This window comes from Phocoena phocoena, chromosome 7 (genome assembly GCF_963924675.1).
Source record: "Phocoena phocoena chromosome 7, mPhoPho1.1, whole genome shotgun sequence".
Classification (NCBI taxonomy): Eukaryota; Metazoa; Chordata; class Mammalia; order Artiodactyla; family Phocoenidae; genus Phocoena; species Phocoena phocoena.
In genome coordinates, this window is record NC_089225.1 from 71,195,101 (window position 1) to 71,221,932 (window position 26,832).

The 26,832-nt window shown below is 38.3% G+C and overlaps 1 protein-coding gene across 1 annotated transcript in view; it reads right to left on the reverse strand.

The window, feature by feature from the left end:
- Nucleotides 1-26,832, reverse strand: part of HIBCH (3-hydroxyisobutyryl-CoA hydrolase) — an 80,164-nt gene that overhangs the window by 15,721 nt on the left and 37,611 nt on the right. Inside the window, exons 6-10 of the mRNA XM_065880608.1 lie at nt 22,155-22,233; nt 13,627-13,772; nt 11,000-11,086; nt 6,800-6,858; nt 5,848-5,929 (exon numbers count right to left, since the gene is read on the reverse strand). Coding sequence (XP_065736680.1) covers nt 5,848-5,929; nt 6,800-6,858; nt 11,000-11,086; nt 13,627-13,772; nt 22,155-22,233 — 453 coding nt within the window. The remainder of the gene's footprint in view (nt 1-5,847; nt 5,930-6,799; nt 6,859-10,999; nt 11,087-13,626; nt 13,773-22,154; nt 22,234-26,832) is intronic.

Below are 26,832 nucleotides of genomic sequence, written 5' to 3' on the forward strand. Positions count from 1 at the left end.
ATACATCACAATCTGTTTACTCATTCAATACTTAATAGGGATCGGATTGTTTCCAGTTTGGGGCTATTATAAAGTTACTATGGACATGTGAGTACAAGCACCTGTGTGGACAAAAGTTTACATTTTTCTTGGGTAAATCCCTAGAAGTGGGATTGTTGGATCTTACAGTAAGTGTACATTTAACTTTATAAGAAACTGCCAAACTGCTTTCCTGCCAGCAATATGCAAGTTGTAAGTGCTACACATCTTTACCAACATTTGGTGTTGGTACTGTCAACCTTTTAAATCTCAGCCACTCTAACGGATGCACAGCAACATCTCACTGTGGTTTTAATTTGCCTTTTCCTAAAGATTAAAGATCTTGAGCATTTTTTCATGGGATTCCTGGCCATTCATGTATCTTCTTCGGTGACATGTCTAGATTTCCCATTTTTAGTTGTGCTGTTTACATTCTTATATTGTATATGTGGTGGATTAAAGTCCTGTTATCAGATACATGTTTTACAAATACTTCCTCCCAATCTGCTGCTTCCTCATTTTTCTGATAGTGTCTTTCAAAGAGGAAATGTGTTTAATTATAATAAAGATTTATCAATTTTTTTCTTCTGCAATTCCAGCTTTTTGCATTAAAAAGAAAATCTTAGCTAGCCCAAGGTCACCAAGATTTTCTCCTATGTTTTCCTTTAGAGTGGTATAGTTTTAGTGCTTACATTTAAGTTCATAATACATTTTGAATTGCATATAGTGTGAAGGAGCTCAAAGCATGTCACCCCAAGATAACGCCATGTTGTCATATTGATTATTTTGAGTTAAAGGCACCTGGAAACAACAGGTGTAAGAAGGGCACTCTGACCCTCCTTTTCTTCCTGAAAGCAGGAGATACAACCCCCATGTGAAAGGTACCCTTCCCTGTGCCAGGAGGAAGGAAGCCATTCTGATCACCAGAGATAGGGAATTTGGGGCCAAGAAATCTGTACAAACGAACCTTCTTAAATTAACCCTTATCTTCCTACTTACTTCTTCACCATTTACTACTCCTAGCCAAAAGTTATTTGCCTTGTCAATTCTTAACAAATTTATTGTTTCTTTGTCTAAAAGGTATACAAGCTTCCTGCTCTGGTCATTCCTCAGGTTTTCATTCTCTCGCACAGACAGCCATGTATATGTAAAAATTTAATAAAATTTGTATACTCTTCTCCTGTTAATCTATGTCAGTTTGATTCTTAGGCCCAGCCAGAGAACCTAAGAGGATAGAGAATTTTTTCCTCTCCTACAAGGGCAAGGTAAGAGTCAATAACTTTTTTTTTTCCTTGCATATGGATATCCAATTGTTCCAGAACCATTTGTTGAAAAGACTATCTTTTCCCCACTGAATTACCTTGGGAGTTCAGAGCAAGTATTACTCTAGTATTAATTTACGCCCACTACTAAAATGTAAATCTTCTGGCTGATGAGAATATGAACACTTCCCAGACCTGTGTGAGACCTGCTAACTGTTCAGACTATTGCTTTCCTGTGACTCTTTCCCTGCTCTTGTGGAGTTTTACCCATAACACGTACAGATCAATATTCTGGAAACTCCTGCAGGAAGAAAGCTGAGTCAATCTTAGGGCTCTCTTGTCTTTTTCCCTTCTCTCAGGAATCACATGTGCTGCCTGCATTGTCCAATGTCTACAAATACTTGTTGCATATGTTTTGTCCAGTTTTCTAGCTGTTTACAGCAAAACAATTCCTGTAGCAATTTTCTTGAATATCGGTCACTTTATTTTTAAATAGTACAGTATACAGGTAATTCTCAAAGCTTACAGAAATATTAGTAATCTTTTAAGTTTAATTTCTCGTTTTAATACTTTGCTGCTCCTCTTTCTTAAAATCTACGCCCTGGTTATCTTTCTTAGTTTTCCTATTTTTCCTCCAATTTTTCAGTGCATGAATTCTTTATAGAGGCCTGTCATAGTCTTGTATGTTAACTTCTTCAAGTAAAAACTGAGTTTCATTTACTCTTCATGAAATGAGCATTTTAAAACAAAAAAATACATAAATCTCACATTAGTGATTAGAAAGAAGAAATCCCAAAAAATCTAATAAGAGTTTTCTAGTACTGGAAAAGCAAAGTATACACCCTCTCTCTAAGCCTTTAACACAGCAGGATATCCTACATCAATAACAAGAAAACACCTAAAAGACAAGTCAAAAGCAGCACTGGTTTCCCTGGCCATTTGCTCAGGACCACCTTCCTGGACACTAATTTGACTCACTGCTCTCTGCTCTTGTTTCTCTGCCTCTCTGGGCCGTGGACTTCATTCCCCAGCCCTCCTAAGGACTGGTGACCCATTTAAATTCCTTCCTTGGATTAGTATCCTTGCTGAGAGTTGAGGCAAGGGAGGTCATCTCAACCGCTTCTAACCATGATTCCTTTGATTACTGACATCACTTGTAATTCTGGAAAAGAAATACTTCTCTCATTGGCCCTGAAGAACCTTCTGTACTTTGGCAAGCTTGCTAGTCTCATTACCAGAAAAGGGAGATTGAAACAGGAGAGCACTTCCTACAAGTCAACAACAACAACAAAAAACTCAATTAAAAAATGAGCAAAGAACTTAAACATATCTCCGAAGAAAATATAAATGGCCAATCAGCATATACAAAGATGTTTAATATCACCAACCATTAGGGAAATGAAAATTAAAACCACAATGAGGGAATTCCCTGGTGGTCCAGTGGTTAGGACTCCACGCTTTCACTGCCAAGGGCACGGATTCAATCTCTGGTAAGGGAACTAAGATCCTGCAAGCCGCGTGGCATGGCCAAAAAACAAAAACAAAAAAAACCCACAATGAGCTATCACCCCCCCAGCCATTAGGATGGCTTTTTTTTTTTTTTTTAAAGACAGAAAATAACAAGTGTTGGCAAGGATGCAGAAAAACTGGAACCTCTGTGCAATGCTGTCAGTGGGAACATAAAATGGTGCATCTACTATGGAAAAGAGTGTGGAAGTCCTCAACACATTAAAAATAGAATTACCATGTGATGCAGCAATTCCACTTCTAAGTATGTATTCAAAGAATTAAAAGCAGATATTTGTAAACCCATGTTCATAGCAGCGATATTAACAAGACCTAAAAGGTAGAAGCAACCCAAATGCCCATCAACAGATGGATGGATAAATAAAATGTGGCATAAACATACAATGGAATATTACTGAGCCTTAAAAAAAATGAAATTCTGGTACCTGCTACAACATGGGTGAAACCTGAAATGTCATGGTTAAGTGAAATAAGCTAGTCACAATAGGAAAAATGCTGTATGATTCCACCTATGCAAGCTGTCCATTGTAGTCAAACCTACAGAAAAGGAAAGCAGAATGGTGGTTGCCAGAGACTGGGAGGAGAAGGAAATAGGGAGTTACTGTTTAATGGGTATAAAGTTTCAGTTATGCAAGTTGAAAATATTCTGGAGATTGATTGCACAACAACATGAATATACTTAACAATACTGCACTATACACTTTAAAATGGTTCGGATGTTAAGTTTTACGTTACATGTATTTGACCACAGCACGCACACACACACACACACACACACACACACACACACACACACACACGAGAATACCGCAATGGGAGTCTTTGGTTAAGGTTGCTCTAGTACAGGCTACCCATCGGGGCGTTTAAATAGCCCATTAGTTTACATGGATTGCTTGGCACCATGAACAACCTACACCAAAAGAATGATTAAAAGGAGATTTGATGAATTCCAACCCACAGCATTATTTAAAAAAAGAAAAAAAAAGTGTATTGGAACTTAGGAGGAAAATCTAAGAAAGGACATCAAGCCATAATGTAAGGTACTACAAAAATTCCATCAGTTGTAAAGATGGAACTTCTTTACAAATTCCCCATATTTGTCAGTTTTTTTAGCCCATATGTTATCCTATAGTGACTGGCAGTTAAAAATCTAAAGAAAGGATTAAAGAAAAACTGTATGTTTTTATTTAATGATAAGCAAGTATGTTGAAAAGATTAGGTCCTTCCCGATGGACAATCCTAGAGAGAAAGGAACCCCTAAGACATGGAGTAAATGGTTGCAACTTCAGACATCAATACAGACTAGATCACTGGGACCTGCAGAAGGAAGACAGAAATCCCTGAAGAGTCCACAGGGTCAGGAGCAATCCTTGAGGTTTACTGACACAAGTATTAGAATCTTCTTTAAAAGTTGTTCAAACATGTGATCTGCAAACCTGTCACTGAAGCACTAACAACTGTCTTCTCCTTCAGGATTGTTCCTTGGTGTGTGTTTCTGGCTGACATAATTAAAAGAAGCCCTATTTCTAAGTCTCTGTCAGGGAAGCCTCAGTGGGAATTTCTGATCCCCACATCATGTTACTCCCAGCAGATACTAATACTGTGGAGCCACATTCATTCAACAGAGCAGGTCAACTGAATAAAAATGAAAATCGGTCATTCCAGTGAGGGTGCTTATGCTGATCCCAGCTGTGATGGGTGGCTTGCCAAGTACCCTCTTCTGAACGCAGAATAAACATATTGCCAGAGAAATGGGAGGAAAACTGGAAGACCATCTGAGTCCTATCCCTCAGTTTTGGGGTAGGCCAGTGGTTTTAAAATAATATGGTTAGTTGCTTATCTGTACTGCTTTTATAGTATTCAATATATAGCCTACGAGGTAATGTGCTGTATGACTATTTTCAAATGAAATTGCTAAGTGCATACTTAACCCTATTGCTGAAAAAACAAACAAACAAACAAACAGGAATGCTGGTTTCTATATTGCTCTGAAAACAAGAGAACCAACTTTCAAGTCAGAATCCTTGAAATATAAAATGGTTATCTACATTTATGCAAACATTCCTGAAAGCTGTTAACAGTAACATTACTTTTGTGAGTTAGGGAAATATATGGCTGGTCTACTTACTCTAATTTATGCCTATCCTTGAAAGTTAATAGAATTCCAATACTAAATAAGATCCTAAGAGACAAATTAATATTCCCTTAAGAATGAGGAAATGTTTTCACCTTCACAGGTAAGATTTAATTTAAATTTTTTGTCAGTAAGTTACCTGACAACTGAAATGCTATAACTATACCTGTAAATTGAAAAATACTACCAGATAAAGAGAAACCACCTTTTCTTTCCAGTAAAAGGAAACATACATTTTCTTTCCTTTGTCTAGACGTCTAAAGTACCCCAAGTTTCACAGTCACGTGATAGTTCCATGAATGTCAGTATCCAATATGCACTCATTTACACAAAAACAGCTTTTCTTCTGCTGTTACCAGTTGAGTCATGTTGAAGAAAGATCAAAGTGTACCTAACACTGAGAAACAATGCTTAGGACTTGGCTATGGCTGTAGATGGAGCCTCTTGTTAGTTTAGAAGGGATCACTTTCATATTAAACCTACTGCTAAAAAGACCATATACTGATGTGTTGCACATTAAATAGAACTTACAGACTAACGTCACAACTGCAATATATTATAAGGTGACTGTTCTCCATTGATCCAACCCTTCTAATAAAAACACCCCTGAACATTTCTCCCTCAAGACAAGGAGGACTACTGGAGATGAAGCATGCTTATGAAGTCCTTCTCTGTTACAGTCAAAAAGACCTAAAAACAGCTTAGCTTTGTTGTCAATATCCAGCAGGTAGACAAGGCATTTGGGTTTAGGTAAAGGTTTTGTGGAACTACTTTCTGGAGCTCAACTGAGTTCAGAAAAAAACTGTGCAGTGGGCTACGTCACCATCACGGAGCTCTGACACCCCTCAGAGGCTTCCCTATTACAAGAATTCACCACTCTCATGGCGGAAACAATCTATACATTACCTTCAACTGCTCTAGGGCAAAAGATGAACCATCTTGCTGTAAATTTTCAATAATCTGTTCCACAGTATTGGCTGAGAACCAACTATGAAAAAAAGGGAAACATAAGATTTCAACAATGTGTAAGTGATTTCTTCTTTCCATGATAGCAATGAGTCTAAACACAGGCTTCCCCTAAACCCTATTTCAAGAATGAAAAAATTTCCAACCTATATTACAGGATGATGAAATAGAACATTGTTTCTCTGGGTATTTGCAGTCTACCTTCACTAATGGGAAATAAAGCCTACATTTTCTCTTCTGCTTTCTTGCATCTATCATACATAAGTAAATTATGTCTTAACTGTCAAAAACTGATGCTTCTAAAACGTAATGATAGTTGCCTTATTTTCCAACAGTTTTCCTCCTCTTGTGTTTAAGTCAGTCTGTCAGTCTCTCAAATCATTGCACAAAACCTTTTGCTGGGACTTCCCTGGTGGCGCAGTGGTTGAGAGTCCGCCTGCCGATGCAGGGGACACGGGTTCGTGCCCCGGTCCGGGAAGATCCCACATGCCGCGGAGTGGCTGGGCCCGTGAGCCATGGCCGCTGAGCCTGCGCGTCCGGAGCCTGTGCTCCGCAACGGGAGAGACCACAGCAGGGAGAGGCCCACATACGCAAAAAAAAAAAAAAAACAAAAAAACAAGAAAACAACCTTTTGCTGATCAGCTTGATAAGACCTTCAGAGAAGATCACTAAAATGAATCAGCATAATAGATTACTTAAATTTAATGAGTTTATTTCCCCCTGAAGGAGTGGGCAGGAAGGTACTTTCAAAGGTAACTAAAAAAAACTGCGTTATCTGATCTCAGAACTTGGTGCATTATCAAACACAGCACAATTACAGCGTTACTAGTAAATTCGATTTAATATAGTCTTTCCAAAGGAACAGATATAATTGACACCTCTCTGTAAGTACCTGTTTATTTTGTCCATGTGTTCCTCAAGTATAAAAGACTTGTCTTGATCAATCTTGGACTGTTTGAAAATAAAAATCTTTAATTAATTTGATGCAACTCAAATCTTAAAAATTCTTAAAATTTTCACCATATTTAATGATATATTTTGTGGCAGATTGCAACTTTCACTCAAATTACATCCAGTCTCATAAATAACTACTACCATATGTTCAAAATTCAGACTATGTATTATTCCAGAATAGCTCTTAAAACTATCAACAGCAAAAAATGTTCTTGTATTTTTATTTGTATGCCATTATATATTATTATATCATCATTAAAGTGTGTCAATGAATTTAAGGATTTCAAGGGACCTGAGAAGTCATCCTGCCCCAATTTCTGTCTGATATAGAAATCCCTACCACATCCCCGATATCCCCGCAGCACTCACCTCCAGGGGAAAAAAAAAACTACAATGTGTAAGCGATTTCTTCTTTCCATGATAGCAATGAGTCTAAACACAGGCTTATATCCCCGATATCCCCACAGCACTGACCTCCAGGGGAAAAAAAACACTACCTCAGAAAAGAACTCATAAGTGCTTGAACAACTATAATTAGGATTAAAAAAAAATTTTTTTTGAACCAAAAATCAGCCCTCTCATGTTTATAGTTCTAGTTAATCCCCCTTGAGTTAATCTTTTCTCACACAGTGCAGTTTTGAGTCCCCTCACAATCCAGGTCCTTCTTATGTACAAATTCCAGTTTATCAAGGTCATTCTTAAAGTGTGGTACATGTACCTTAGCTGCAGACGTGGCTGAATCATAGCAAAGAACAACAAGGTTCCACATACCCTTGTTTTGGATACAATGCTTTAAATAACAGGACTAACTCTAGGTTAGTTTGGGGGCAGTCCTATTATGCTGTGATTTACACTGGGCAGTTAAAACTTTTTTTAAAACTGGTGCCATTGTAGGCTACATTTCTCCCATCCTGTACTTATGAATTTGGTACCCTGGACTGAAATACAATTATCTCTATTGTGATACTGTGATTTAAAATAAAAAATATGTATTTGGTCTTCGTCCATATATTTGGCCTTTTGTTCCAGGCTCACAGCTCCCAAAAACCCATGAAAACCCCTAAGTAGATCACCTTTTGTTATAATATATGGTCTTTTGTCTTCGGTTCCTGAAATAAAGGTGAAATGGCTGTCTTTTGTTATTCACAACAAGCCCCTTTCAATCACACCTTTGTTTATGTTACTGAGGTGACTATAGGAAAGCCCTAAGGATGGGGGCTGGTTGCCAGGGGAACCAACCAAGGGAAGTTGCAGTGCCATACTCCACTATCTAATCCCACACCTCCCCCATCTCCACCTCCAGTGAGGGGAAAAGCGCTGGAGATTGAGTTCGATCACCAATGTCAATGATTTAATCAATCATGCCTACATAATGAAGCTGTCATAAAAACTCCAAAAGATGGGGTTTGGAGAGTTTCTACGTTGATGAACATGCAGGGAGAGTGAGTGGCTCACCCCAACTTCATGGGGACAGAAGCTCCTGGGCTTGAGGCCCCTCTGGACCTCACCCTATGTATCTCTTCATCAAGCTGTGCATTCATATCCTTCATAATAAACCAATAAATGTTAAGTGTTTCCCTGAGGTCTGTGAGTCATTCTAGCAAATTATCAAACCCAAGGAGGGGGTCATGAGAACCCCAATTTATTGCCAGTCAGTGAGAAGTACAGGTGACAACCTGGGATTTGTGACTGGTGTGTAAAGTAGGGTCCAACTTGTGGGACTTGGCCCGTTAAGTTGTGGGATCTGATGCGAACCTCAGGTAGACAGTGTCAGCATTGAAAGGAATCATAAGACACCCAGCTTGTGTCGTGGAGAACTGCCTGATGTGTGGAAAACCAACACGTCTGGAGTCAGGAGTGTTGTGAATGTGGCAGTAATGAGAAGGAAAGGAAAACACATGGAGGGTTTCCCAACACATTTATCAAATTTCACATTTTTACTATTAAACAGATCACTCTGAACTTGGTTTTTTTTTTTCACAAACATGTTTACCTAATTTAACTTAGTTTCTTAGTTTCAAATCAGTCTGATCAAAACACCATCAACATTCTCATCCAAATCACTGAGGAAAACACTGACTAAGAGAAGGCCAAGACGGCTTCACTTACAGCCTAATACCCAAACATTTAACAGAACTCCTTGGGAAGGCGCTTCAACCCCCCACACACTATAATCCATCCCACATTTACCCAATTTGACAACGTAAGAGACTGTCAGATGCTTTGACAAAATCTGATGAAATGCTCACATGCTCTGTATTCATATTCATACACTAACTATTCAGGGCCCATGAATCTGTACTCATGTTCTTCTGTTCTGGGTAATTTTGTCAGAGAACGGTTACCGTTTCTCTAAATATTTCCTCTCCTCTGTTACAAATTCCTAACAGGTTTGGACCTCCTGGCATAATACCAAGTTTTCTTTTCTCTCCATTTTCCACCTTATTATCCTCTTAGAGTCTTCCTCATCCATCAATTTTAATCTAAGCTGTTGTGAGGTTTTCCCCCATTTCGCTGTCACATTTTAAATTTCTTTTTATTCTTTAACTATTTCTCTTTGTAACATCTGTTCTTATTTCACAGATGAAATATTTTCCTCTTATCTGAAGATAAAAAAAAAAACAACCAAACCTATAATAGTTAGGGTTCCTTCTTCTCCTTGCATTGCCTACTTCCTTCAAGTACATTTTTTATTTTAGCCAATCTCCGGTTTTTAATGCCTGGCAATCCTTGTTATTCTATGTGAAGCACTAAAATTAGGAAGCTTTGGGTTGTGTGTAATGTCAATTGCAGTTATGGGACTATCAATTGTCTGATGCATTATGAGATGATCAGGCCTGGATGTTTTTTTCATAGAGGGGTGCTCGAATGTCAATAGCTACAGGTTTTCTTTTGCTTCTAATGAACTGCTTGGGAGTAGGATGGTGCTACTGACTAACTGTTTGTGCCCCCACAAAATTCATGTTGAAATCTGAATCCCAATGTGATAGTATCTGGGGGTGAGGCCTTTGGGAGGTAATTAAGTCAAAAGGATGGAGCCCTCAGGATGGGATTAGCGCCCTTATAAGCAGAGACCTGAGAGAGCTCACTTTCTCTCTCTGCTATGTGAGGACACAGCAGGAAGGCATTCATCTGCAAAACAGGAAGAGGTTCCTCACCAGGAACCTAATAGGCTGGCACCTTGATCTTGGACCTTCCAGCCTCCAGAACTATGAGAAATTTCTGTTGTTTAAGCCACCAAGTCTACGGTATTTTTGTTATGGCTGCCCAAGCTTAGATAGATGGTACATAAGAGTTCTGGAAACCAACTAGGAAAAGAGGCCAAAATTCTTCCCATTTAATATGTTCTGCCTCTTTTCAGGAGAGCACCTCACCTATCCCTGCCCTTAGCCAGCGAGGCCTGTCAAAGGGAGCTGGTACCCTACAAAGAGTCTACAGAAAGAACTGGCTTACTTCTTATTGGCTTCCCCCACTGAGTTCAGTGTTCTCAGGTCTAAAGTAGTTGCCCTCATCATTCCACTTTCAAGCTTCCAAAATCCTGACATCTTATGCCTGCCACTGTCTCCTTTTCTGTTCTATTTCTCTTTGTGGATTCCTGCCTTTCTTATTCCTTTACCACAATTTTAGTGGGGTTTCAGGAGGGAGCATATATGGCATCTATCACGTTTAACTAGAAGTCACGTAGCATTTTTATAGATTCTTGGCTCTTAAAAGAGAATTTAAGTTAGACAACAAAAGGAATTAAAAGAAACCACTGCATCATATGTTATTATCATATTTCGATATAGACCAGAGTTTCACTTTAGCAGCTCCACAAATAGCATCAACACTGAACCTCCATTACACAAATGTCACAGTGTGTTGTAAAAAGCCCTTGCAAGGGCCAATCACAAGGCTATGCACTGAAATTCACCGGAAATGAGAAAACAAGCTGTGTAGTTGCATGTAAAGAAGTCATCTTCTCAGATGGCCATCCTAATGATTGTGAAGCACTGATACTTCCAACAAGCTTTAAAGTAAATAAATCCCAGTAATTTATTTATATCCACAAACTATAATATTCACCAACTGCTAATTTTTCAGTCACTTCCCCTTCCCCATGAATTAAAATCTGAGGTTAGAATACTGACAAGATTACCTTTGCATGGTAAGTTTCTAAGACTTCTGCAATATTTTCTTTTGAAGGAGATTTCAGGGCTAACAAATCTTCTTCTAACATGCCCAACTACAGGGGGGGTAAAGGAAAACATTTAAAACACCACAGCAACACAGAATATTTTTTCTTTAGAAATCTTATATTCTTTTTTAAAATCCCTGTCTTAAAATTATGATACTGTCCCTTCAGCTGAGTCAATGAAGGCAATTTTCACTGAAGTTGAAAGCACACACATTCCCACAAAGTAAATGCTGCCTTGCAAGGAATGGATAAAGACGAAAGAAATTGAAGAGGAGAAATAGTGACATTCATCTTTGTTTCCCTCTAGCTATTAAGCACTTGAAATGTAGTGTTGCAACTAAAGATCCCAATTATAAATTTTATTTTAATTAATTTTAATGAAAATTGCCACATGTGACTAATGGCTACTATAGTCAATGCACAGGTCTATAATATAGCCACACTTAACTCTTGTATGGCTATTAACATAACTGACACCATCTTGGGCCCATACAGTTCCTCCTGCCCTTCCACTGACCCTACCCAGGACTGTACTGTGTGGTAAATCACTTCTCTGTCATCAAGGGCTTTGTATCAATAGTTAATAGACATCGTTTAATAATCATTAGGACCAAGTGGCCTCCACGCTCTGTTAGTCCCCAAACAATGATGAAGACTCTCGATGATGTATGTATTCCCAGTGCCCAAGAGACGAGTTACCCATTCATAAACCCCAATTTAGGAATGCATGTCCTGTTTCCAAGCATACACCCCCATACCCGAAGGTCAACTATAAACTATCCCAGTGGCCCCTCAGCAGTGCAGGTGCAGTTGTGAATGCTGCCAGATCACTGTTCGCCCAATGCCACCCTGAGCATAAGTTACCCTCTAACAAACTGATCCACTGATTATATGGAGCCGCCTGCCTCATTTTTTGGTCTCAAGACACCTTCTCAGTTTGGTGGGTACTTTTCATTCCCTCTGTCCTCCAACAGCTTTCCCCCTATATCCCTCATATACCTCTTCCTACACTCAGCCAAATGGACTTTTTACTGTTTCTAAAACACAGCTAATGTTTTCCTACCCCTATGGGGCTTGCTCATTAGTCTCCTCTATCCAGAAAAACTTCTCCTGACAATACTTATCTTAAGGCCCAGCTGAACTGCAACCTCTATGAGAAAACTTCCAGTCCTTTATTATAAGTAAGCTCTTCCTTCAATGGATTCAATCCGTTGAATCCTTTCTTTGTATTGTTTGTACACTTACCATACTTTACTCTGTCAGATGATACAGATGGTTTTTTATCTTTTGTACCCACCTCTAGCCCCATTCCCAATGTGTATTATTCATTTCTGTTATCCACTACAGGCCCTGTAAATGGTAGGCTATGCACTGCATATATTACTGGGCAATCTGACTAAGAGAAGAAAGGGCTGTGGATCAGCTCTCTCCCCCATCCTTAACCAAATTCCACTATAATCAAGCATGTCCCTCCAGAGCAAATAATGGAGTACTCATGTTTGCTTCCTGTTACAGCTCAAGGGAAAAATGAGACAGCCATCTACTCAATGTGACCAAGGATGCCCACAAAGATCTAAAAAAGAGAAATATCTGAAAATTCAGGCAAATGTGATGGAAGGCCCTCGTAACAGTGTAAGGGGACAACTTTCAACTTTGTATACTTGATACACTTTAATAGCATTCCTTCCCCTATCACATAACACCCCTCCCTCAAGATCAGAAATCCATTGGTTTCCTGGGAAACTGACTTTACCCCACAGTTCCAGGGATGGAGCACATTAGCTAGGATAGATTAGCCAGTGTATTCCACCCACCCATGTGGTTCAGGAACAAGTCAGTTCAATAAGACTGAGCTAAGCCAGCTGAAGCAGAAAAATCCCAAATCTCTTGCTGGGAGTTCTAAGGCAAAACCACCTTGAACTGGGCCTTCTGTTACATTTAACACAATGACTTTCAACTGCTATGATAAAACTGCCATCCTCAATGTGGAGATGGGAAAACTGGGGCTAAAGAGGATAAATTCAAGCTAAGATTTAAAACCAGGCTGTCCATCTGCACATCCTTTGCCACTGTGCTATCCTGAGCTAAGAAAACTGACCGTGCTGTTTAAGAAAAATGTTTTAAGACCAAGGTAAGTAATATGTGTCCCTTACAACAGATACCCTTCAGAAGAGTTTTTAAGACCATATTTTACAAACTTTTAACTGCACTAGGGAAACTAACAAACAAAAGAATCTTTCAAAAATATCTTTATAAAAGCCTATCTTTTTATACATAAATTCAGATTTTTATATATTAGACTTTCTTAAAATATTACTTTTTTTTTAAACAGACTATAATTATTCATTATAAAATATTCACTGAAGGTACCAGGCAAAACAGCCCTGGATCCAGATATAATTATTTCCATTTTGCATATGAGGAAATGAGGATTGGAGAGCTTAAGCACCTTCCCCAGGGTCACACAGCTTTAAGGGTACATGTAGGGTTCAGACCCATGTAGACCAAAGCCTGTAATCTCAACCACTCATACTGCCTCCCCATGAGCTATTCCAAACAACACAAAATGCAATCATCCAAGTAATTACCTTTTCAGAATCTACAAAGTGTGTAGCAATTCCTGCTGCATACACATCTCTTCCTTTCAGCCTGAATCCTGTTAATGCAAGGAAGCACCCGAGTTTTCCTTGAAGTCGTGGCAAGAAATAACCTCCACCCACATCAGGGAATAGCCCTGTAATTAAAAACAAAAAGAGACAATGATTCAAATGAAAAAGATAAATTCAGCTCTCTTTACTTGAGATCAAAGAGCCATTTTTCTCTGGAGTCTGAATCTATAGTAAAAATATTATTACTATACCACAGTACTACAATGTACTATACAATGCAATCAATGTCACAAAAGACTTGCTATAAATTGTGCTAACTTAATTGGGGTACTTTTCAAATTTTTCATGTTTCATTTCTATAGAAGTCAATAACGGATATGACGGCACAATGTTCTGGATATAACTACTTAATATTACTTAAATTACTCATCTCTACTACTACTTTTTAAGAGTCTCCAATGCAGGTAAAGACTGAAGCAATATTTTCTTTCCAAATGATAAGCACAGGAAAAAATATATGTAATCCAAGGCTATTATGTGATAAATTATTATTACCATTTAATCAATGTCCAAACCGTCAATTATCTAATATTCAAAATACTTAAAGTGATGTGATAACCATTAGTCCTACTAAATGAACACGTTTATACCTAGTTAAATCACTTGCACTTACTCTTTTCTTAACCATGAGTGTTTTTTAAATTCCCTTACTCTCTCTACTGGCAACAACTAAAAATAGCATATATGCAAATACTTGCCAGTACACTACTTTTTGGTGTTTAAGAGCTCCTTAAACAATTGTGACCCTCTAGGTTTATAATCCACCTATCTATTTGAAAATTGCTTCAATTAATTCAGATAAAAATACAAGCATTCAAATTCTTCCCAGTTCTACATGTCAAAAAGTTCCTAGGGGGCTTCACTGGTGGTGCAGTGGTTGAGAGTCCGCCTGCCAATGCAGGGGATGCGGGTTCATGCCCCGGTCTGGGAAGATCCCACATGCCGCGGAGCGGCTGGGCCCGTGAGCCATGGCCGCTGAGCCTGCGCGTCCGGAGCCTGTGCTCCGCAACGGGAGAGGCCACAACAGTGAGAGGCCCGCATACTGAAAAAATTAATTAATTAATTAATTAATTAAAAAAAAAAAAAACTAACACCTTTATCAGTCTTCAAGGCCCCTGACCACTTTTTCAATTACATCTCTTACTACTCACTCACTATACTCCAGCCACTCTGGTCGTCTTTCTGTTCCTCAATATCCATTCCTACTTGCTGCTGAACCTCAGGAGCACTCTGCCCAAGTGAAAACACTTCTGTGTGTTCCAGGGCCCCACATTCTCCCCCTTCGCCCTTTGCCTCAATGGCTGCTTCTTTCCAGTTCCCCTTACTGGCTCCACCTCCCTTGCTGGACCTGTGCCCACTGCTGTGCCCAGGCCTCATCTGAGGCTCTCCGATACCCCACACACGCATTTCCTTAGCTCTTACAGCTTTAGATAATATCTATATGCGGATCAGTCCCTGTTAGGGACGGAATTGTGTCCCAAATGGTGTCCCAAAATTCTTAAGCTGAAGTCCTAACCCCACAATGTGACAATTTGGAGAAAAGGACCTCTAAAGAGGTAATTAAGGTTAAATGAGGTTATAAGAGTGGGGGCCTTATCTAATAGGACTGGTGTCCTTGTAAGAGGAAGAGACACTGAGGGCACACACAAAGGAAAGGCCATGTGAGGACAGAGAGAAGGCAGCTGTCTACAAGCCAAGGACAGGGGCCTTGGGTGAAACCAAACCTGCCAATACCTTGATGTTGGACTTCCAGCTTCCAGGACTGGGAGGAATAAATGTTGTTTAAGCTACCCAGTCTTGTTATTTTGTTATGGCAGCCCTAGCAGACCAATACAGTCCCAAATCTGTCTATCTAGTTATGCCTTTTTCCCTTGAATACAAACTCTCAAATCTGCATTCTAGATTTAGCCACATAGATAATAAGCATCCCAGATATAACATGGCAAAAACACAACTCCTGATTCTCATCCCTCCAACCATACTGTTCCTTCCCTAATTGGCCTCATCCATCTAGTAGCACTACCTAAACACCTTGGAGTTATTCCTGATTCATTATATCAGCAAGCAAGTTAACTCCAAAACATTTTCTAAATCTATCCACTCTATTCCAACTCTATAGCTCCATATTACCCCAAGCTTAAAATTATCTCTCTCTAGACCTGTGCTATCCAATAGAATTTTCTATGATGATGAAAATGTTCTATAATCTATGCTGCCACTAACCAGATGTGGCTATTAAACACTTTGCAACTGAGGAACTGAATTTATTTAAATTTAATTTATATTAAGTAGCCATCTGTGGTTAGTGGCTACAGTATCAGACAGCAGAGCTCTAGATTAACGTAATGACCTCCTAACAAGCCTCTCTACTCTTGCACCCCCTACAATCCATTATCCTTAAAGCAGCCAGAATGATGGCATTAAAATGTAAACCAGACCATGCCACTCCCTGCTTTAAACTCTCCCACAGTTTCCCATAATGTTTAGGTTTAAATCCAAACTCTTCACCAGAGGTCCCTGTGTACCTCTTGAAGAGCACAGTATAACACTCCTGCCCTTGATTCAGACAGCTGACTCTATTTGGTTTCTTGAACTGGTAAAGCTTTATTCTTGCTTTAGACTAACTTCTTAACACCACAGTATTCTGTTCTAAGATATTAATATAGCTGCTTCCCTCTTGTCATTCAAATCTCAACCTAAAGGACATCTCCTTGGAAAACATCTTTAACCATCTAATCTAAAGTAGCCATCCAGAAGAATTACACTTTGGATAAGATGGAGTAAGAGGGACTAAATTTACTCTCCTACTTGAAATAACTATAGAAAATATACAATATACCAGTTTTCAACAAACTGGACCATCAGGGAATAAAGGTAAGTGATCTCTGAATATCTGAAAACAAGTGAGGTAAACTCTACAAAAGCTCCAGCTTAAAGCCTTGAGAGAATGTCCAGGCCCAGAACAGCCCTTGATTTGAGGGGAATAAAGCTAAGAATCCAGGGAGACTGAGGCAGACAGAATTCCCAGAAGAGAGTACCAGAGAGGAGAGAGCTGCACAGAGAGAAAACTCTGGAGATCTGCATAGTGTCTCCCGTAAGTCCTCAGCTTGGTACTGATCAGTACATGTGTATGAAGAAACTGCCTGAGGTTATGGAAAGAACCACAGGAAAGGATTATAGAGAACAGTACTGGGAACCTACACAGGGCTGAGAATAGTGCCTGTTCCCACCAATCAGACTGTGAGAACTCAGGATTCGTGGGGGCACTGAGTAGAAGGCAAAGAAGGGTCTCATTTCAGTAGTAGGGAATAATTAGCCCTAGCCTGAGCACTGCTCCAACCTGGCATCTAAAAATAATAATAATAATAAATTTTTTTAAAAAAAACTAAAAGACCTGAAAGGAACAAACTGTTTCCAAGTAACATAACCTCATCCCAGGAGCAAGCTCAAGAATATTTATAAGAATATAGATCTTCCTCAATTTACATTGGGGTTACATCCTGATAAATCCATCACAAATCATAAGTTGAAAATACCATAGGACAAAAATGCATTTAATACACCTAACTTCCAAACATCATAGCTCAGCCTAGCCTATCGTAAATGTGCTCAGAATACTTACATTAGCCTAAAGTTGGGCAAGATCATCTAACACAAGGCCTATTTTATAATAAAGTGTTGAATATCTCATAAAATTTATTGACTTATGCTAAAAGTGAAAAACAAAAAGGTTCTAAGTATCAGTTATTTATCCTTGTGATTGTGTGGCTGCATAGGAGCTATGGCTCGCTGCCACTGCCCAGCATCACATGAGAGTATGGTACCGGATATGGCCAGCCAAAGAAAAGGTCAAAGTTCAAAGTACAGTTTCTACTACATGTATATTGCTTTTGCACCATTGTAAAATCAAAAAAGTGTAAGTTGGGAACCATCTATACAAAAATATCCAGCACTCAACAAAGTAAAGCTTACAATGTCTAGAATCCAGTCAAAAATTACCAGGAATCTAAAAAAGCAAGAAATTGCCACCCATGATGACATGATAAAACAATCAATCAAAACTGATCCAGAACTGTTGCAGAGACAATGGAAAGACCAAGAGACTGTCATACGGAGTAAAGTAAGTCAGAAAGAGAAAAACAAATATTGTATATCAACACATATATGTGGAATCTAGAAAAATGGTATAGATGATCTTACTTGCAAAGCAGAAACAGAGACACAGATGTAGAGAACAAATGTATGGACACGAAGGGGGAAAAGGTGGGGGAGGTGAATTGGGAGATTGGGATTGACATATATACACTACTATGTATAAAATAGATAACTAATGAGAACCTACTGTATAGCACAGGGAATTCTACTCAGTGCTCTGTGGTGACCTAAATGGGCAGGAAATCCAAGCAAGAAGGGACATATGTATACATAAGGCTGATTCACTTTGCTGTACAGCAGAAATTGACACAGCAGTGTAAAGCAACTATATGCCAGTAAAAAAAAAAAAGAAAGTGACAGTAAGGTGTGGGGAAGGCAGGGACCAACAGGCTCTCTCAAGCTCCTTCCTGGCCTTTGATCCTGGCGTTAGCAATCGTGCCTGTCACTCGTTTGTGCTCTTTGCCACCACTAATGTGTTTGAATAAAGTTTGAAATGTTGTAACATTATCTATAAAGACAAATAAAACAAAAAAACAAAATGAGAAAAACTGACTCAGAACTGACATAAACATAAGAATTAGCAAACAAGGACATCAACACAGTTATAATAAACATATACCATATGTTCAAAAAGTTAAATAAAAGCAAATAAGAGGGGTTTCCCTGGTGGCACAGTGGTTATGAATCCGCCTGCCAATGCAGGGGACACAGGTTCGAGCCCTGGCCTGGGAAGATTCACATGCCGTGGAGCAACAAAGCCCGTGAGACACAACTACTGAGCCTGCACTCCAGAGCCCACACGCCACAAATTCTGAGCCCACATGCCACAACTACTGAAGCCCGTGTGCCTAGAGCCCATGCTCCACAACAAGAGAAGCCACTGCAATGAGAAGCCCACACACCGCAATGAAGAGTAGCCTCCACTCTCCGCAACTAGAGAAAGCCGACGCGCAGCAACAAAGACCCAAACACAGCCAAAAATAAATCAATAAAATAAATAAATTTTAAAAAAGAAATAACAAATAATATATATTTTTAAAAAGACCCAAACGATACTACTATAGATGAAAACTAAGATGAATGTATAAGCTAAAAAATACATGAATGGGATTAAGGGCAGTTTTGACTTTGCAAAAGAAAGGATTAGTGAACTTGAAAACATATGAATAGCAAATATCTAAAATAAAAAAAGAAATAAAAAAATCAACAATACATGAGTGAGCTTAACAAAAGTTTAAATGGAGTTCCTGAAAAGGAAATGGAGGGACAGAAAAATATTTGAAGAAATAATGTCAAAATTTCCAAATCTGACAAAAACTACAAAACTAACTAGCCCAATAAACACAATCATAAGAAACAGGAAGAAAGCTACAAAAAGGTACGTCATAATCAAGGGATCAAGGCACACCAAAACAAGTGATCAGCAGAAAATCTTAAGAGCAGCCAGAGAAAAGAAAAAAGAAAAAAAAAAAGACACTTATTTACAGAGGAACGAAGATAAGGATAAAAGCAGACTTCTCATGGAAAACAACATAAATGAGAAGATGGTGTAGCAAAATCTTTAAAGTACTGACATTTAAACATCAGAATAGAATTCTATACCTGGGTCTCATATCAATGACCTCAGGTTTCACCTTAGGAGACTAGAGAAAGGAGATAAAACTTCAAGTAAGTAGAAGGAAGTAATAAATATCAGAGCAGAAATCAATAAAACAGAAAACCAAAAAACTTATTTTGAGATCAAAAAAATTAATAAACCTCTAATTACAGTGATCAGAAAAAGAAAGAGAAGACAAATTACTAATATCAAGAATGAGAGGGCTTCCCTGGTGGCGCAGTGGTTGAGAGTCCGCCTGCTGATGCAGGGGACATGGGTTCGTGCCCCGGTCCGGGAATATCCCACATACTGTGGAGCGGCTGGGCCGATAAGCCATGGCTGCTGAGCCTGCGCGTCAGGAGCCTGTGCTCCGCAACGGGAGAGGCCACAACAGTGAGAGGCCCGCATACAGAAAAAAAAAAAAAAAAAAAAAAGAATGAGAGAGGGACTCCCCTGGCTGTCCAGTGGTTAAAACTCCACGCTCCCAATGCAGGGGGCACGGGTTTGATCCCTGGTCAGGAAACTAAGATCCCAAATGCTGCATGGCATGACCAAAAAAAAAAAAGATGAGAGAGCCAGGTATTACTATAGATTCTACAGATACTAAAAAGATAATAAGGAAATGAACTTTATGCTAATAAATGGACAAACTCCTTAAAAGACCCAAATTACTAAAGTTTGTGCAGAAAACCCCAGATAACTTGAATAGCCTACATCTATTAAAGATTTTGAATTTGTAGTTAAAAACCTCTCCACAAAGAAAACTCTAGACCTAGATGGCTTCGCTGGTGAATTCTACCAAACACATGAAAAAAAAGAAAAAAAAAGAATCAATTCTACCCGAACCTTTCCAGATATGAACCCAGCATTACCCTGATACCAAAATGATGTTACCAGAAAACTACAGACCAATATCCCTCATGAACATAGATGCAAAAATTCCAAATAAAATTTTTGTGTATCAAACCCAACAACATATAAAAAGTAGGACACATCATACTGAGTGAGATTTATTCCAGCAAAGCAGGGTTACTTTAATGTTAAAAAAACCAATCAAAGTAATCCACCCTTAACAAACTAAAAAAGAAAAAACAATGATCATCTCAACACATGCTGAAAAAAATTACAAAATCCAAAGTCCATTCCTTATAAAACCCCTCAGAAATCTAGGAACAGAAGTAAAGTTCCTCATCCTGATAAGGGGCACCTATGAAAAACTTATACCTAATATCGTACTTAATTGGTGAAGGACTGAACGTTTTCCCCCTAAGATCCCAAACAAGGCAAGAAGGCCCACTCTCAACGTATCTGTTCAACATTGTATTGGAGGTTCTACCCAGTGGAATAAGGCAAGAAAAAATAAAAATAAAAAGTATCCATATGGGAAAGAAAAAAGTAAAATGTACTTTATTTGTAAACAACATAATTATCTATTTAAAAAATCCAATTCAATCTACAAAAATTCTACTAGAACTAATAGGTGAGTTTATCAAGTTTGCAGGATACAAAGTACAAAACTCAATTATATTTCTATATATTGATAACTAACATCAGAACTAGATTTTAAAAATATCATTTATAATATCATTGAATAATATGAAATACTTAAGGAAAAATCTGACAAAAGATGTATAAGAAACTGAAAACTACAAAACATGGCCTAGGGAAATTAAAGGAAACCTAAATAAATGGAAAGATATACCTTGCTCACAGGTCTGAAGACTCAACATTGTTAAGATATCAATTCTCCTGAAATTGATAGATCCTAGACAATCCAAATAAAAATTCTAACAGGTGGGCTTCCCTGGTGGCGCAGTGGTTGAGAGTCCGCCTGCTGATGCAGGGGACACAGGTTCGTGCCCCAGTCTGGGAAGATCCCACATGCCGCGGAGCGGCTGGGCCCGTGAGCCATGGCCGCTGAGCCTGCGCGTCCGGAGCCTGTGCTCCGCAATGGGAGAGGTCACAATAGTGAGAGGCCCGTGTACCGAAAAAAAAAAAAAATTCTAAGAGGCCTTTTTGTTGAAACTTACAAAATCACTCTAAAATTCACATAGAAATACAAAGGATCTATAGAGCCAAAACAACTTGAAAGAAAAAAAAAGAACAAAATTAGAGGATTATCATTACTTGATCAAGACTTACTATAAAGCAACAGTAATCAAGACAGTGTGGTGTTGGCACCAAGATCAGCACATACAAAGGTGCAAAGGCAATCAGTGGAGAAATAGTAGCTTTTTCCAAAAAATGATGTGGGAATGATTTTATCTCCCTATGCAAAATAATAAACTTTGATCTATACCTTTGATCCATACCTCTCACCACATACAAAAGTTAACTCAAAATGGAGCATAGATCTGAATGCAAGATATTTCCTCTAATAATCTTTCATCTAAAATTAAAGACATGTACAGCAGAAATTGACACAACATTGTAAATCAACTATACTTCAATAAGAATAAATAAAATAGACTACAGTGCGCTAGTGTCTCCAGTTTAAATATGCTTGCCTTTGTGTTTTCAGATATAAGTATGAGCTAATATACTTTTAGGTATCTTCCTATTATAATTTATTTTTAAAAGTTCTTTCATACAAGATTCCATCAATTCCTTCAATAACTGTAATCTGAAATGTATCAAAAGATGATAATTGTAAAAGTATGAAAATTTTGGTTTTTGTTTTTTTTTTTTTTTTTACCTATTGCTGTTTCTGGCATTGCAAAAAGAGACTTTTCAGTAGCCACTCGGAATTGCCCATGAACTGAGAGACCAACTCCCTAGGGAAAAGGCAAAAAATTGTTTTAAAAATACTGCGGGCGTTAAAAAAAAAAACAAAACCTCACATTCACAAACATTATAAACCAAGTAAATTATAGCATATACAAAGATACATATAATATATATTATATATAATTCTTCATAAAGAATTTCTTTAAAGGAATTTCAGGAGATAGACAGGAGGGAAACCCTAAACCACACAATTTCAGAACTTTCTGGGTGAAAAGTACATGGGTACCCCTGATATCTGGAACAGATTTGTTTTAGCTAAAATGTTTTTGATTAGTATCCTGTGTTATGCTTCATGTCCTCTTCCCCAATTACCTCTTATTTCAAACTAGATGCAGCATTATAGAATACTGACTCTTCCCAGAACCACTGAGTATTCTTAATGGAACCAATCATCAAAAAAGCATAACCAAGCTATTCTAGCAAATTTCAGTAGGCTTAAATAGAATATTAACACATTTTATTTATTCACATAGTTCATCAAATAAAATTAGCAACATCATTTTTCTCAGATACAACACTTAGTAACTATTTAACTCTTAAAATCCATTACTAAACACAAGTTACAAAATAAAAAGATTTGGCTGAAAGTCTGTTTCTGACTTGTTGAATGTCACTGAAAATGACAAACTTAACAGTCATCTCTGAATCAACAGATATATTTGAATAAAATAAGAGGTATACATGTGATTACAAAGTATCCAAGTTTGTCTGTGCTCACATTGTGACATACATTTCCTATGTTATGTTTTTCACATTATTCAGAACTTCTATTAGATTGTTTAGTGCATGTAGCCTGTACAACACAGAGAACAAAGAAAACAGAAATAGCTGGAGAGAGAAAAACAGGCAAATGCACTACTCAGACTTGCCTTAAGCCCACACTTGCAGTTCAATTTTCAGAAGACAAGCTATGTTGCATTTTTGTCTTTGGATTCCCATTTGTTCCCTGTACTTGTCTCTTAACTGCTCCCTTCTCTTTTCTGGATCTGTTTGGGTGAGTGCCTGTTCTTTTCAATTAAAAATGTCTCTTCACCACATTTTCAGTTAGAACCAGACCCAGATTCTGTCATGATTCAGCATCACACAATAGCTGTCTTAGGCCTTTGGCCTCTAATAAATTCATCCCAATACTGCTGTGTACTTTTTCCTAACACTGCTCTCCCTGATAGTCATTCCCATACTATCTTCTGGAACCCTCATTCCTTTGCAAAAGAACCACTAACAGCCCAAATTCTCTACAGAGGGCCCTCCCTACCCCCTAAATTCAAGAAAGAAAGAAATTTATAAGCCCTGTGCTCTTTCATGTAGAAGCTATAGATCCCATATTCATTGATTCAGTTATTTTGTTTCAGTCATGGCTGATAAAATAATGAACAAAGTCAAAGACTTCAAAATTTTAGTAAGAAGTTATTAATGAAAAGCTTTCCAAATAAGAGGTCATTGACACCAGTACCATTAGGAGCCAATTTAAAATGCCTTTCAATTAAGATGAAATGAAGACCGGGAAAATTCAAGCCACCTGACTTGGAGATACTAAGGACATAAATACTGATCCACGTTGAAAGGGGTGTAGCACTCTCGTGGCAGATTCATATCTAATTTTTGTATCTTATATAAAAGAATCCATTATAGGTTGCTTATATTAAATCCTCCTTGAAATTTCCAAAATTTACCATTACATACTATTAACCATTAATCTTAGCAGATACTCCTTTGCTAGACTAAAAAGGTTTCAGTCTTCAAGTTTTATTATATTAACAACCTGTTATGCACATTCATTCCCCAAATGTAAAATTTATTCCAATTCCTAACTCTCCTCAAATACTCTCCCTGCATCCTACCCAACCCAGCAGTCAAATTTCATTTATCACATAATTATAAATCTCTGTAGCATTTGACAGTGGCTCACCCTCTACTTCAGGAAACACCTGATTTGGCTTTGAGACACTACACTCTCCTGGTTTTCCTTCTAACTCATTAGTTGTTCTTTCTCTTCTCCCTGACATCAAAATGTTGATCTGCCCCAATGATCAGATATCATCCCACTACTCCACTTCACCTGTACTCTGTTCTTTCTATTCATTCCCCAGGTGATCTCTTCCAAGAGCCCCAAGATTTTAAGCACTGTAACATTAACGACAAATTATTTTCCCACTCCTGATTTCTCTAGAATTTTATATCTAGCTGTTTACCTAACATCTCCACCTAAACATCTAATATGTATCTCGATGTTCATGCATCAGAAGTAAACCTCTTGATTTCTCTTTGAACATGCTGCTCCCTCAGTCTTTTCCATCTCAGCAAATAGCACCATCATTCACCCAGCTGCTCAGGCCAAAAATTTCAGCATCATCCTTTCTTTCTGATCTTACAATCTAACCTATGAACCTGTCTTTTTTTCCTTTTTTTGCAGTACGCGGGCCTCTCACTGTTGTGGCCTCTCCCGTTGCGGAGCACAAACTCCGGACGCGCAGGCTCAGTGGCCATGGCTCACGGACCTAGCCCCTCCGCGGCATGTGGGATCCTCCTGGACCGGGGCACGAACCCGTGTCTCCTGCATCGGCAGGCGGACTCTCAACCACTGCGCCACCAGGGAAGCCCTATGAATCTGTCTTGATAGCACTAACTTCAAAATATATCTTGGATTGGGCCACTTCATCGCCACTGTTGCAACCCTAGGTGAAGTCACTATCATCTCTTGCCTGGGTTAGTCTCTCTTGCCTCTGTGTTTGCCACAATCCATCCTCTGCACAACAGCCAAGTAAACTTATTAAATGTAAATCAGTTCATGTCATTCTCCTGCCCAAAACTCTCCAGTGACTCCCCATCCCATGAAAATATTACTGAAATTCCTCATCCTGGCTGATAAGACCCTACGTGATCTGGTCCCTTTCTATCTCCCTGATCTTATGGTCTACCATTCTCCACTTTCCTCACTTTCACTCTTGTCAGCCACACTGGCTTTTTTTTTTCCTCTTAATTGACATATAATATACAATCGAAAGTACACAAATAGTACAAACAGCTAGCACACAGGTCCAGTGAATTATCCCAAAATGAACACATCCTTGTAACCAAAACCCAGATAAAAATTATCAGAAATTCTTTTATGCACCCTGTCAGCCACTACTCCCTCCCCATCCTTCAGGTAACTACTATCCTGACTTCTAACAAAATGAGATTAACTTTTTCAGGTTTTGATCTTGATATAAATAGAGCCATAGAGTATTATTTATTTGACTTCAGTCAATGTTATGTTTGCAAGATTTATTCATGGGTGTAGCAATAATTTCTTTCATTGTACAGCATTCCTTTGTATGAATAAACTATTTTCATTCTACTGTGAATAGCTAGTAGGTTTTTCAGTTTGGGGCTACTGCAAATAACGATTCAATGACCATTCTTACACATGTCTTTTGGGGCATAAGTACACACATTTTGGTTGGGTTGTAAAACTGTTGGGTCAGAGCATTAATTCAATCAACTTTAAAAGACGAGATCAAACAATTTTCCAAAGCAGTCGTACCAATTTCTACTCCAGCAGCAATATGACTTTGTACTCCATATCCTCACCAATGCTTGAAATTGTCTTTCACATTTTAGCCATTCTATATAGATGGCCAACAGGCACATGAAAATATGGTCAACATCACTAATTATTAGAGTAATGCAAATCAAAACTACCATGAGGTATCACCTCACACCAGTCAGAATGGCCATCATGAAAAAGTCTACGAATAATAAATGCTGGAGAGGGTGTGGAGAAAATGGAACCCTTATACACTGTTGGTGGGAATGTAAATTGGTTCAAACACTACAGAGAACAGATGGAGGTTCCTTAAAGAACTAAAAACAGAGTTACCATATGATCCAGCAATTCCACTTCTGGGCATATATCCGGAAAAGACAACAACTCTAATTCAAAAAGGTACATACACCCCAATGTTCAAAGCAGCATTATTTACAATAGCCAAGACATGGTAGCAACCTAAATGTCCGTCAACAGATGAATAGATAAAGATGTGGTATATATATACAATAGAATACTACCCAGCCATAAAAAAGAATGAAATGCCATTTGCAGAAACATGGATGGAGCTAGAGATTATCATTCTAAGTGAAGTGAGACAGAGAAAGACAAATATCAAACATCACTTACATATGAAACCTAAAAAAATAATACGAATAAATTTATTTACGAAATAGAAACAGACTCACATAGAAAATATTTTAGCCATTCTAGTGAGTATATGTTAGTATTTCATTGTGGTTTCAGTTTTCCTTTTCTTGCTGATTAATCCAATTGAGTGCTTTGTCATGTTTTGGTCATCTGCATATTCTCTTTATGAAATGTCTAATCTATTGCTCATTTTTCCATTGGATTTTCTTATTCATAGGTAGAAATTCTTTCTACATCCTTCATATGATTTCTTGTCAAATATATGTATAGTCAGCTCTCCATATTCACAGCTCCTCATCTGCAGATTCAACTAACCACAGACCAAAAATATTTTCTAAAAAATTCCAACAAAAAGTTCCAAAAAACAAAACTGGAATTTGCTGCATACCAGCACCTGTTTACATAG